Source organism: Mus caroli, chromosome 7 (assembly GCF_900094665.2).
Source record: "Mus caroli chromosome 7, CAROLI_EIJ_v1.1, whole genome shotgun sequence".
In the NCBI taxonomy this organism is placed as follows: Eukaryota; Metazoa; Chordata; class Mammalia; order Rodentia; family Muridae; genus Mus; species Mus caroli.
In genome coordinates this window covers 58,692,717-58,707,791 of record NC_034576.1, presented here as the reverse complement: position 1 = coordinate 58,707,791, position 15,075 = coordinate 58,692,717, and the positions used below count along the sequence as shown (strand labels likewise).

The 15,075-nt window shown below is 41.0% G+C and overlaps 1 protein-coding gene across 4 annotated transcripts in view; it reads right to left on the bottom strand.

Annotated features, from left to right (window-relative positions):
- Window positions 1–15,075, bottom strand: part of LOC110297519 (E3 ubiquitin-protein ligase HERC2) — a 171,722-nt gene that overhangs the window by 129,976 nt on the left and 26,671 nt on the right. For all 4 annotated transcript variants that reach the window (XM_021166289.2, XM_029479794.1, XM_029479793.1 and 1 more), the window contains exons 5-12: window positions 13,207–13,426; window positions 11,019–11,119; window positions 10,008–10,164; window positions 7,396–7,506; window positions 5,713–5,884; window positions 3,983–4,156; window positions 892–1,080; window positions 178–329 (exon numbers count right to left, since the gene is read on the bottom strand). In XM_021166289.2, coding sequence (XP_021021948.1) covers window positions 178–329; window positions 892–1,080; window positions 3,983–4,156; window positions 5,713–5,884; window positions 7,396–7,506; window positions 10,008–10,164; window positions 11,019–11,119; window positions 13,207–13,426 — 1,276 coding nt within the window. The remainder of the gene's footprint in view (window positions 1–177; window positions 330–891; window positions 1,081–3,982; window positions 4,157–5,712; window positions 5,885–7,395; window positions 7,507–10,007; window positions 10,165–11,018; window positions 11,120–13,206; window positions 13,427–15,075) is intronic.

Here is a 15,075-nt window from a genome sequence, read left to right as displayed (position 1 = left end):
GGAGAGGAGAGGAGAGGAGAGGAGAGGAGAGGAGAGGAGAGGAGAGGGGAGCATCCTGTTTTATCTCCCTCCTTATCTAAACTCTACAGTAGATAAAATCACCCCTGACATTTTCCATTCTGTTGTGGATATGGACAACCAGAAACATAGCAGTTTCTGAAACATTTTTATACATACACTGTGTCCCCATGGCCCAGCCTTCCGCCATCTCCACAGCCCCAGGAGTACACCTCCCCTGTGGCAGCCAAAGCCAGATAGTGGTGACCATCAGAATGGGCAGCAATTTTCACAATGTTTCTGGAGGCAAGACCCTGGACCAGCTGTGGAGCCTAGAAAGGTAAAGTCAAGAATAACATTAGTCAGTCATAGTGCTGAACAATGAACACAGGATGACTCTCCCATTTATATTCTCCCTGAGCAAACATACTCAAATAGACAGACTAGGAATCTTCAGGGCTTCTGACCTGTTCTCCATTCCAACACCAAGAGAACATTAAGAATTCTCCAAGTGATCCATGGAATGACAAGTGCTGATGTGGGAATCCCAAGGCAGGCAGCCTGCGTAACAGACGCACAACTCAAGTACTTTCCTTAAATGAGAGCACACATGGTACTGCAATGCTCATTAGACCCCATTCTGCTTCTGTTAACTGCCATACATGTGAAAATTGGGTTTTCAAAAAGCAATCATGATTAACATTAGGAATTATCTGATAGAGTTCTTGATCTTAAAAACTCAAAACCCTGATAATTATAACTGAGATAATTTAACATGACTAATAATATACAATGAACAGACACCAATGACCAAGAACACTAGACTGTGTTGCATCTATAGCAGGGACCCCACCACTGAAGGAGGCATGCAAACACACTACACTCAGCACCTACCAGCATGTCACTGTTGTAAGCCTGTGTGTATACACGACCATTGCGGGACAAGATCAAGAACCGCTTTTCTGCACAGGCGACCTGCATTACCCCTAAACTGGCAAGGCCTTCACACTGGATCGGACCAATCACATTCGCATAGTATTTCCAGCCTATTAACCCCCAACCTATGACCTCCTGCAATGATCCCTGTAAGAAAAGAACACACGTAAACATTTTCTTTAGAGTAAGAAAATACCCAGGACTAATACAGACATACTACATAAGCTAAAAGCAAAACAAGTAAAGAGACTGATTGAAAACATCAAGATAGAGGCTGGAGAGATGGCTCAGCGGTTAAGAGCACTGACTGCTTTTCCAGACATCCTGAGTTCAATTCCCAGCAACCACATGGTGGCTCACAACCATCTGTAATGGGATCCGATGCCCTTTTTACAGCTACAGCTACTCATGTACATGAAATAAATAGTAAAAAAGAAAACATTAAAATAACTCAGAACATTTCACATTACCTCAGTTAAATGGTAAATGTTCTGAGTGATTTGTCCATAACATTTCATTTTAAAAGTACCATTCAAAAGCTGGCCCTTCAACATATTTTTCAATGCTCAAACCACATCAGGTTATTTTTGTGTCAAAACTGGAGAAAATCAAAAGCCCAAGCATACAGATGGGCGAAAATGCTTTTATTGGTGAGGGTGACTAGAACAAAGCTTTTTGGGAACAAGTTGAAGATAACTAGCCCATGCTGGGTTATCTCACTAATGCTGCAAAGGCACATCTGATAAACAGAGAAATATGTACCAAATCACATAACACAGTATTATTTGGGCAGCAACATTCTGTCAATAATTCAGGTGTCCATTAAAAAGAGTGTAATTAAGAAAAAGGTATGTTGCCAGACATGGTAGGCCATGCCATTCATCACAGCACTCCAGAGACAAGGATAGGCAGAACTCTATGAATTCAAGGCCAAAGCCTGGTCATTGTCAGGTTCCAGCCCAGACAGGGCTACATAGTGAGACACTAAACAGTAACAATAATAATAACAATAATAACAACAACTGCAGGAGGAAGTGGTAGAGAAGGAGGAGAGAGAAATCTGACAGGTAAAGCTCAACACATATGTATTAAAACAGCTTTTAAAAACTAAGAGACCATCTCTATTTGGGAGCAGGGGAGAATGGGGTTTTCAAGACAGGGTTTCTCTGTATAGCCCTAGCTGTCCTGGAACTCACTTTGTAGACCAGGCTGGCCTCAAACTCAGAAATCCGCCTGCCTCTGCCTCCCAAGTGCTTAAAGGCATGCGCCACCACTGTTTGGCAAGACAATCTCTATTTACTTATACAGAAAGATGCCAGTGTATCTATTTGGTAAGAAGAAAAAGCTAAAGAAAAAAGAAGAAGCCAAAGAATAATTGTAACATGCTACCACTAATATGTCCATTCCAGAGAACAGTGAAAAGTTACAGACCAAGCTTAGAAAAATTGGATCAAGCAGATAGGATGCAGGGCATGTGGAAAGCAAGAGAGGAAACAATAGTGCTAACATATTGTTATATAGAATCCTGATTCTGAACCATGTAGAAACAGATAGACAGAAAAATACATAATATATTATATATAAGTACAATATATATATATCTCCCAAGTAGAAAGCTTGGATTAAAAGCCAGGAGTACTTTGCATAATCTTGACAGGAATACTTCCACCCCAAACATTGCTTTTCTCACGGCTACAATAGGAGGAACATTGTGATCAGCAGCTATGTTCATACATGATGTCTTTGATGGACAGGCATGTTCAGGTTCTTGTCACACAGGCCAATAACTACTCCTACCATACTGTTATTTATACATTCTACATAAAATATGACTGCGTTGTCATTACATTATAACCACCAGTATACACTAAGTACCTCAAGCGACAATATATATATGATTAGAGTGAACAAGGCCGGGAGTTTAATTTCCACCACTAACATATAAAAAGATTCTCTGCCATTTCCCTACACATGGCATGAAGTCTGCTGTCATGAGGGCAAAGGTAAGCTCTCCCAGGTCCCTAATTCAGTCACTAAGCCCTTAGTACTTGTCTAGAGTGGTGAAGCTCTGAATAACTACATTATTGATATGAGCACAGCCATTTCAAAGACCGGAATGCTTCAGATTCAGGAAAAAAGAGAAAGTCTTCCCCAGTCAGAGCAACATTACTCAAGGTGCATATGAAAGCAAGGACTACACTTCCTCCTCCCTCCCAGATGTTTACAAGCTGGGACTGCTCCCCTGTAGAGACCTCCCACTGAGACTGACTTAACCTATCCTCCTATACTGTACTTATACCTACACAATAAATTCAATTAGTTTCAGGGCTGTAGGTGCCCTCTATTTAAGTGAGCACAGCCCACTTGATCGAAGCATTTTCTGAACATGTGTGTTTTCTTCATAACCCACTCAGAACACTAACCCACACTCTGAACTACTGGCATATTTAAACAATCTAACCACCACTATCAGAAATAACAAATTTGGCTTATACACAGAATGAGAATCTACAAGAACTCCGAATTATACACCACACAAATAATACTAAACTGGTTGGAGCTTAGCCTTTGTTATGCTTAGTGATAATTATCAACCTGGCAAAATCTGGAATAGCCTGGGAGGTGAGCCTCTTGACATGACTGTAGAGAATTATCTCGCTATTTAAATTGAAGTGGGAAGACTCATCTTAACTGTGGGTGGACCTATTCCCTAGGCAGTGGACTATCCGAGAAAAAAGCCAGCTGAGCATTAGTAAGCATTCATTGCTCTCTTCATTACTGACTGTGAATGCAATGTGACCAGCTACTTCAAGTTCCTGCTGCCATGTACACTCCAATTATGAGCTACAATAAGCAACTCTTTCTCCCTTAGGTTGCTTTTGACAGTTTTGAGGGAGTTTTATGTGGAGTTTTTGTTGTTTTTATCGTTTTTTTGTTTTTTGCTTTTAAGTCACACCAACAAGAAAAGAAACTAAAATTGTGTTAAAGTACTTGCCTAGAGCATTCAAGGTTGGAAGGATTTGTATCATTACACTACTCTAGCACATACCTTATGAGATGTTGGAGAGCTACACAGAGGAGGCATACAGGGTGTAGCCAGACGGTCTAAATGAGCCATGACAACAACTGCAGTTTGTCGTAAATCAATGGCAAGTTCACTGTCTTGTGGAAGAGTAAGGTACCTTAGGAAACTCTCATTGGGGCTTAAAGGGCCAGATAAAAGCTAGATTAAGAGAGAGAAATAAGCATAGTGAGAAACAGTGGAAGAAAAAATACCACCATCAACTTTTAATCACTATTTATGTTTTATTATTTAGTTATATACTTCCTGTGTTATTTTAGCTATCAAAGAACAATGTTGATTATACAACTGCACTATACATTATTACCCCCATACATGACATATGACATACACTGACTGTACAATCTATATACTTGTGTACCACACATGTGCAAATACTTTATGAACTGTTAATACAGCCAAACCACCCTTTAAGAAGACTGCTCTCAAACTCTAATAAGGGAACTGAAAAATACTTCTGTCCATACAGTGCTTAGCAAGAGGTCCTGAATTCAATTCCCAGAACCCATATAAAAAATGTCAGACACAGTGCTGTGCCTTTGCAATCCCTGACAAGGGAGGTTGAGACAAGGTCACTGGCCATCCAGTCTGATCTACCTGAGGAATTCTAGACAAGTAAGAATAAGTAAGGTTGGTGGCTCTTGAGCAAGAAAACCCCAAACTGACCTTTGCTCTCTACACAAGGCAGAGATAGAGATAAGACAGACAGACACACACACACACACACACTTTTTAAAAAACGTATAGAAACACAGAGCAAGCTCTCTGAAACATAACACAGTACTTCAGCATGCCTTTGAAAGCTAAAAATAAAACCCCTCATTTTAATATGAATATTGCCCACTTTAGAAAGCAATTTTTATTTATCTTCTGGTTTTGCAGTCCCAGGTATTAAACCTACTGTTAGGCAAGTACTCTAAGAGTCTTTTAACAATCCCCACCCCACCCGTTTGAAATTTGGAGACAGGGTCTCCTTAAGTTGCCTGGGCTAGTTTTAAATCTTTGATCCTTCTGTCTCAACCTACCAAGTAGCTAAATATTCCAGGTCTGTACTACCTGGTCTGGCTGTCAATTAGTATCATATTTCTAACTCTTGTAAAAACAGTCTCATTATCACTTAAGAGTGCCAACACATCAATCAGGCCCAAGTGAGTATCAAACACCTAAGTCTTTACAGAAAAGACAAATAGATAAAGAGCCAAAGCCCTCAGATTTCACTAGTATCTGTTTACATTTACACAAAACAGCCTAATACAGGATCTAAAATTCACTCCCCAAACAATCAAGCAGCTTCTGGGAACACACAGACACTAAACCACACACACAGACACTGCCACAGCTGACTCCGTGAAGAAGTCTGCAAAGTTAACACGGCAGGCAGTACACAGGTCTCTCTAGGTCAGTGGATCCACACCAAACCATAGTCATCTTCCTAAGTCCAAATCTAAAAGCTGCCATCTTGAAGAATCTCTATAGTATATATGATACTCTATTTCTATCTTGTCAGTATAGTACATGTGACCTTCCATACCTGACCCATCTCACTTACTTGTTCCTACCACCAGTAAACAAATGCACCCAAAAGATACCTACTCCCATGGAAGTACACATTCTGACCTACCTAAAGTAACCTAGTTCTTTGATATTATCAGAATAAGAAAGGGTCACCTATACACAAAACCCCAGGTGATACTCACATGCATGTCGCCCTCTGTGTGTGGCACGTCCTTACTGCAGATGATGCTCTGAAACCTCTGCAGCAGAGGCAAAAGAGGAGCACTGGTGCCCTGGGCAGACCGCTCATTATCAGTTTCCTGGGCCCCACTGTCCCACAGCTGAAGCAACAACAGGATGGCAGACAACATTTGGCTGAAAAGGAAGGATATTTATTCCCTAGTAAAAATAAATTAATGTTTGCCATACCACATCAAAACTAAACAAACAAATAATTCAAATAATAGAACAATGATATGAAAAGATGCTAAAATTATGTCATAGAAATAATTCTTGGCAATTAAATCACAGACTTAATGCCAAGAATTAACAAAGACAATTGTTGTCTACTAAAAAGCATAAAAATAGTTAAGGCACTGAAGTTGTTACTTTGTACATAAAACTTTTAGAATCTTAAGTCAACAAATTAAGAATATCTATTTCAGAAAAATAAATAAACAGTTACTTAGGGGAAAACATGTTAAAAGAAGAGCTCTTAGATGACTAGATAAATTAGCCTAAAAAGAAATAAAGATAGCAAAACAGACTATCACAAGAATAAACACAGGGGGCCAGAGATGTCCCCTTGCCTGGGCCCACAGGCCCAGATAGGCAGAGCAAGCCTGAGACAACCCCCACCCATTGTCACACACAGCCTAGGTGGTCAGAGCACACCCAAGCTGACCACCACCACCACCACACAGCATATGAAGGGCATAGTACTCTGAGATGACCCCAGGCACCCAGACGCCCTGGGTGCCACTAAGATGAGCAAGTAAGCAGTAGAGTGGTAAAAGAAAGAGAAGCAGAATGGTGTATGCACAATGAAGAGAGGCAGAACTAGAGACTCAAGGGGAGTGACAGACAGCCTGATCTGAGTAGCTGACGATGCCACCTAAGGCTACAAGGAGGTCCTGGCCCATGCTACAGCTGAGGGCCATGTCTGGGTCCATGGACATGCAGCAGTGGGAATCTGTTACCACCAAAGACCGCGTGGATTTATGAGGGCTGTGCAGAGCTAGCCCTATCCCTCACCAGCTGTAGCTGTAGTTGGCCCCACCCCTAGACTGGGCAGTACTGGAGAGCTTGCCCAGGTGTTTAGTAAGAGAGAGCTGGCCCCATGGCATGAGTGAGAGAGAACTGTCAGTCTGACCAACTCAGTTACCACTCAGGCCCAAATCCAGGGCTTTGGTGCACCACAACAGTTACCCCATCTATGAACTGTTGAAGGGGCTGGTCTTGCAGATCAAAAGATGCAGGTTCTCCATGATATGGGACAAGAACAGAATATCTGAGAAGAGTTCTGGTGAGAATCCAGTACTGATAATGTAGCAGAAGTCAGAGGCCTTGAACCAGACAATGACTCACTGCAATGATCATTCACAAGAAAAGCTGTTTGGGTAAAAGGGTGTATGTACTGTGTGACACAACGGAGGACAGAGAGATGAGCGGGATTGGGGTCCATGATGTGAAATTCACAAAAAAAAAAAAAAAAAAAAAAAAAAAAAAAGGTTTATAAAAAAAAAAAAAAAAACACAGGGTCCTGGAATGAAGGTCTACCCAGAACATAATTTGCTCTAGCCACAAACAATTAAGTGGAATTCCACAACACAGCAGGTTTTTCAGATACACAACTATCTCCTGAGGTGATCTGAGCCATAACTCACCTAAGCGTGCCTCTCTGGACAGCCAACTCCAGTAGAATGGCCAAAGCCAAGTGCTGATCCTGTAGAGGAACTCCTCCTGGCCCCTTGGTCCCTGGTGTTCCATGAACATCTCTGAAACGACAGCAACAGGAAGACTAGGCAACATCAGAGAAAGGAGAAATTTTTAAATCATACCAACCCCCTAGTAATATTTACTTTCCCATGTAAAAAGGCAAGCACTGCTCAAACATGCATACACACACAGCAGAGGGAGAATAGAAGGGAGGAAAGATAAGGGAAAGAGCGAGTGAATGGTCTTTTAGTGGGGGTGCTTCCTTCAGTGAGTAGGATTGAACCTTAAGCCACGGACACAGTAGGTGTGAGGCTCTATTACTGAGCTCTATTTCCACCTACTAAACAAGCAGTTTTAGAAAGCATGAATAGATATATTATATTACACCAAAAGAGACATCCTATGTTTCTAAAACATAAAATCATTTGCATTCCACACAAATGAGTAGAAAGGTCTTTAATGGGGCTGGGCTGCAGCTCAGTTGGTAGAGTCCTTTGATCTACATGCACAAGCCCCTGGTTTCCATACCCATTACTCCATAAACTGGGCAGGGTTACACAGGGCTATAAGCCTAGTACTTGAGGTGGAAGCAGAAGGATCAGAAGTTCATGGTCATCCCTAGCTACATAATAGTCTGAAGCCAGCCTGGACTGCATGTGAGCCTATCTCAAGAAAAGAAGCAAAGGGGGGAAGATAGGATGGTGGGTAGGTGGATGTGTGTTTACGAATTTTTTTTCCAATTTGAACAAAATATAGTCAACTTCCCTATAAAGTTAGAAAAATTTTAAAGTCACCAGAGGATCTAAAGGCACATCTATGCAAATTTATATTTCAAATCAAAGAAATATTTGAACTGTTATTCAGTAATAAGTAACACATTTTCTAAACCTAAAATTCAGAAGCAAAGACTTTATAACTGACACTGGAAATTTTTTTTAATTTTTAAATTAAATCTGCGGGTATTTTCAGGGCTTTAGCTTTAAAAATTCTATGGCAAAGACTTCATCAGCACTCCCAGGAGACTCGTGGTTCTTGTGCAAGATACCAAAAGCATCCCTGTTGATTATGGGGCTAAAGAGAATGGCTTCTGCTAAAAACAACTCAAGAGCACACTAACTTTCTTTCTATGTGTCTTTGTACTAAATTTTGTATTTTCTTTAACTTAAAAAAAAAAAAAAAAGTAATTACAGATTCCTATCCAAGCCAGGAGCAGAAACATATTCCTATAGTCTCAGCTATCAAGGCATTAAGAACCACTTGCATTCAGGAGCTGTGGACTATAGTGTGCTATGCCAATTAACTGGGTGTCTATATTAAGGTCACCTTCCTAGGAACAGGGCTGTCTAGGATTATCAGTTTGTGTAAGGAGGGGTGCAGCTGCCCAGCCTGAATCAGATAGGACAAGTCAAAACTCCCATCCTCATCACAGTCACACAAAAAATAAAAAAGTATAACTAGCTATATGCTACAGTTTGGATCATAAATGCCTGCCAAACCCATGTATTAACTGGCTAGTCCCAAATCCATGGCACTATAGAGTAGTGGCAGAACACTTAGTAGCTAGAGCAGAGTACAAAAGTTAATCATTGCTGGTGCATTCTTGAAGGAAACACTACAGCTCTGGTATCTCCTCTTTCTTTGCTTATTGGCTGCCATGGACTGAACAGGCTCTTCCATGGTGAATTGTGTTGATACAGGTCCAAAGTAACAGAGTCCTTAAAACAATCAGAGAAAACCTTCCCTCCTCTCAGTTGGTTGTCCAAGGCTTTTGTTATAGCACTAGTAAACTTAACAAACAGGTTCATGTGTTTGGTTTGTTTTCTTTTTCCTGTAGAGAAAAGGATCAGACCCAGTTGTCCATGCTCAACAACTGTTCTACTACTGAGCCACATCCCCAGCACTAGCCAGAATATTTTGTTTGACTAACCATGTACTCAAATATTATCTACCAAGACTTCAAGGTAAGCACCACCAACCCCTCAAAACAGCGGCTCCTCATTATCACCAAGAGGCTCACAAGAAGTGCTCGGTTCAGATGGATGGATAGATGGACGGATGGATGGATGGATAGTCAAATACCTCCAAAAAACAATAAATAACAAAAAACAGCTGATACTTTCTATCACATTCAATATAATAGCTTCTTGGGTCAAGTCACAATAATCATGAATTAGATCATCTAAAAAGCTGAGAATGGGCCAGAGAACTGGCTCAGTGGGTAAAGGCACTTGCTGCCAAGATTGTTTACCTGAGTTCAATGCCTATGACACACATGGTAGAAGAAGAGGCCTTTTGACTTCTGTATGTTCACTGTGGCACATGCACCTACGAATACACACTCTCTATCTCACACACACAGACACACACAAATATCTCACACACAAAATAAACTGTACAAAAACAATTTTAATGTGAATACAAGATCTTGAAAGTATGCTGAAAACACAGCAGCAAAACTTAGACATCAAGTTCCCTAAGTCGCAGTGATATGAGAAGATGAGAATGAGGCTCAAGCATACTAGAGCTATTCCATAGAAATGCAAGAAAAGTACAAACTCACCCAGTCACGACAGACCTGAGGAACCTCGTTGCTCTCTCTACCACCTCCAACCACACAGACGATACTGTGCTCTCATCAAAGAGGGAGGCTTCAGGAAGAGCTCGAAGGGCATCCAGGGACTCCTGCAAGAGCTCACTGCAGAGATCCGCATCCTCACCTGAACAACACAGAGAGTCAGAGGAGGCTGCCCACCCTTAGGGACTGGTGACAAGTTGAGTTCCAGTCACTCCTACTGAGGCTCCAAAACCTCAGGTGAAAACACACACATGCAATTCTTCATTCAACAGGCCAAACTCTAACATACTGTTGAAATTCCATTCCTCCTTTGATGTCTCTCACATAAACAATAAAGACTGAGCATCTCTTACATGAAACGTTGGGTGCCAGAAGTGACTCTGTCTGTCTGTCTGTCTGTCTGTCTGTCTGTCTGTCTCTCTCTCTCTCTCTCTCTCTCTGTCTCTCTCTCTGCATGTGTGTGTGTGTGTGTGTGTGTGTGACCTTGAGAAGGAGACTCTAGTCTAATTTCAGTTCTGTTTCACGTATATCTTACACAGAGAACCTGGAGGAAATCTTATGCAGTATCTTTAGTGTGACTGCATTACAACAGCAACGTATCCCTGAGTAAGGGATTTTCCATTTGTGAAATCAAGGATAAAGAGACTTTAGAGCATGTCAGACTGCATATTTTCAGATTATGGGTGCTCAACTGATAACTTCTTACTAAGGCTTTCATTCCATGGTGACAGAGGTGAGATGGGGTTGTAATAAATGAACACTGTCTTAAAACAAAGATCTGGAAACTCAAAAAGACTCTGGAGCCTCTTCTCTTAAAAAACAAAAAACTTAAGGTAAAGAGAATAAAGACATTTATGCCCCTGGTCTTTTGATGGTCTCAGGGACCCGGGAATCTAGCTGGTAGTGGCCAACAAGGAACTTGCTGAGGCAGAATTGCTCAGGGAACCCAAAACTTCTGCTTGATGAAGGAAACAGAATGGCACGATGCACACATACCTGAACGCCAGGCCCTCCGTAAGAAAGCAAAGGCGAAGGAGAGTGCTGCTCGGGATCCGACTCGGGCAAGACCTTCTACCCCTCTGCCTGTGGGACGGGCACTGCAAAGAAACACATCGGCTATAACAACTGGTCAGCCAGAGGAACATAATAATAATAAAATAAAGTAAGACCAGGGTATGGCCTATGCTCTTTCTTTAGCTATCAGGGTCCTTTATGGGTTTTAGTGTCATTTTTTTATACTTTGGATAAAATATCCTTTGTAAAGGAAAAGTTTCTCTGTAAGGACATGAATACTTCAGGGGACACTCTGTACACTTATCTGTGAGGGTCTCAATAGTACAGGGAAGGCTTTGTGCATTCATCTGTGAGAGCCTCAGTAGTGTAGGGATGCTGTGTGAACATCTCTGAGTGACTATTAAGGGAGAAGAGCTATTTGCTGCTTCCAGGGGAGGCACTGGATGCCAGAAACACAGGGATATATTTCTGAATGATAAATATAAGTATTATAAAATAGAGCCTTTAAAGCTATGTACTTATGTCATATCTGATCAGAAGAGTCTAGAAGACTATTACCAACATTTTCCCTTGAGGAAAATTGTTCCTGTGACACCATGAATCTTAGCTCTCCTCAGGACAGTCAGAATCTCTTGATCCCAAGAAAGAAGCTATAGCCCTAAGCCAGTATAAAAACCACTCTCAAAATAATAGCCTCTTTTTTTTCTTACTACTGCTTCATGTGTGTGTCTGTATGTCTGTGTGTGCACATGGACAAATAAATACAACCTACCATATGTTTTAATTTTAGGAATTTCTTCACCAATGAAAAATATTCCAATTAAGTCACTAATGCTTAAGTCAACAGAGCATTCAAGACAATCCTGTATCTTAAGTTAATATGGTCAACACAGTAAGGTCTCTTAGCATCATCCACTCACATATACAGTGCTCTCACAGCACTGACCATCATTGTAGGCTGCAGCCTATGTGGTTAGAAAATGAAAAACTATGCCCCAAGATGATGTAATGATATGTAAGGTGAAGCCACTGTGTCTGGCTTGAGTCTGCCTTTGTATCAGTCTTTTTGACTGGCCAGGTAAATGGCTGATATTGATCACAGGTGCCACAATAGAGAAGCCCAGCAAATGCTAAGCCTTTAATTTCTGAAGGAGCAGAGGGGTTCAGCTTTATTGAAAAAAGACTGACCCTGACTAGCTCATTTCAGTTACTTTTATTCAATCATTACATAAAATTAATTGGGGCGGGAAAGATTCTTACTACAACCAAAGTTATCTTGCCCTTGCTTTCTGAGAGAGCAGACAACCCACACCAATCTCAGTCCCTTTTGACCATGGCTAGCCATAATCAAAAGTAAGAAGACCAAGCTTGCCTGGAGTGTCTTAGGACCAAAGTTTGTGCAGCTGCACGCTCTTGCATAGCACCAAGTGCACACTTTCCAGGGAGACTACAGTTCTTCAAGGTTCAAACAGTCTCAAAAAAATTATCCTCTTATGATTGATCCACACATAGCAAACACTTTGCTTAGACATTTCACTCACAGCCAGACACAAAGGCTCTAGTATATATACCACTACACCAACTATTTTCAAATGGAAATAAACCCCAGAGGTCCCTTGGTACAGTTAACACGAAAACTTACTCTAAATATGACAACATGATTTTGACCAGATGTAATAGGAAGGGAAGGATAGGAGAAGGGAGGTAAGAGGACAGAGGAGAGAGAGGAAAAAGAAAGCAGAGTAGAGATGCGGGGAGGAGGAAACCAAATGAAGCTACGATTAACGCTTGTCTGCAAGATGGATGAGGGTCCCCCACCCTTACTGCTGCATTTACTACACAATTCCCATGTGCATTCCAGGGAACAAAAGCCACTATCACAACCAAAGAAACAAGCTCTGAACCATGTAAAATAAGAGTTATTCTGACACTCTTCTATGGACAAGAACTTTCCGTTACATTTAGAAAAAAGTACAATTTTACATGAGCCTTAAATATTTTAGTAGATACTAGTTAATTCCATGGGGGAAATATGCTGATATATTAATAAGTATCCACAAATAAAAAACAGTATGTCTAGACACATCTTTAGTAATAGAGAAACTGTCTTTTAAAAAGAGCCAGAATTAACATAGAGATGGCAAAAGGGTTCTTCTATTTTTATTCTTACCTCTTCTTCTCCGTGGGAGGCACAGAAATGCTGCTGCTTTTCCACTTAACTTTGACATTCTCCTGGAAAACAGTTCTGTTCAAGGCAATGAAGTAGCGCTCGAGGATCACCAGCCTCTGCTTCAACCTCAAGGCTGAGAGTGTAGTGGTAGCTGACTGGACAGCCAGGGCTTGCTGTTCTTTAACCAGCACAGAAAGACACTCCTTCAGTTCATTCACATCTGAAACAACAAGGTAAGAAAACACCCTAACTTGTCAGTATCTTGGGCATGGTTGTCAAAAATACTGAGAAATTAGACAATGACAATAGGAAACACTTAAGTATACAATACTGCCCAAAACACTAAACACTGTGCACATATTAGCTGGTAATACTGTATGTCTACATAGGAAACTCAGGCAGAGAGGATAAAGAACTTAACTAAAATCACACAGAGGGAGTATACAGCACAGGACATGGATGGCTTTTGGGATTCATTGTATATTGATTCTCTGTAACCACCACGTCCAAGTTGCTAGTACAAAAGTGAAGGGCCATAGAACACTCGTTTAGCATACACAAGGCCCTGGGCTCAAGGCTTAGCCCAAATGAATAAACATATCCTCAAAACTAGAAAGGCAAACTTCTCAGTAGCCTACTTTCTAGAAAAACAACAACCTCCAACCACCTTACTATGTAACTAAGGTCAAAAAGTGCAGAGGGGTGTGTGTGTGTGTGTGTGTGTGTGTTTCTGTACATATGTGCATGTACTCCTGTGCATGTGTGTAGGCAAACAGACATGTGTGTGTGTAGGTCAGAACAAACTTGGGCATCATCCTTCATGTGCTATATACCTGTTTAGGGAGACAGGGTTTCTCATTGGCCTGGACCATGCCAAGTACATTAGGCTGGCTTACCAGCAAGCCTCAGGGATTTGCCTGTCTCTTCCTCTTTAGTGCTAGGACTGACAAGTGAGAGCCACCACACCTTATTTGTTTTACATGTATGCTATAGATAGGTCTCCCCAAATTCAAAAGTAGTATTTCAATACATTTAATATGAATAACTAATGAAAAAATACATTATAGAACTATTCTAATGGAAGATAAAGTAGTCATGTTGTATAATAAATGCTTAAGCTACTCTCTCTAGTGGATGTCTTAATTGTTTCACAAGAGGTTTTTTGTTGTTGTTTGGTTTTGGTTTTTTTGTTTTTTGGGTTTTTTTTTTGTTTTTTTAAGTAGCTGTAAAATAACTTAAAAAATCCTGGCCTATAGACTAAGTTACCTGACACTGTAAATTAAATTACCTGTAACTAACCCTCATGCTATCAATGCTCCTGTGTTTATCTCCTGTCTTTACTACAACAGTCCCCACACTTCAAGACTCAGACCTTGACAGTAATCACAAAGCCACATCCAACCGCCCTTGAATGGTAGATACCAGTTTTCTGGCTACTTGAGCATGCTCAGGTAGGAAACCAGGCCTGCACACTGGCAAACTAAAACTGAAATGCCTAAGGGCTAACAGTCATGGAAAACAAGATGAGCAACACCCTGAATTCTACATTGGTCTCAAGGTGAAAAATCAGAATTTCTACAGGGTAGAATACATGGTATTTCTGCTTTTGAGGTAGAGGGTGTTTAGATCCCCAACTGATTTCCTTAGTGGCTAAAGTTATAGCCCCATCAGCAGTGTATAAGGGTTCCTTTATGGCCACATCCTCATCAGCATTTGTCATTTGTCTTCTTAATGATATGCATTCTGTCTGGGGGTAAGATGGAATCCATTCCTGTCTCCTTGTACTAAGGTCAAGTCTAAGTGGATCAAGGAACTTCACATAAAACCAGAGACACTGAAACTTATAGAGGAGAAAGTGGGGAAAAGCCT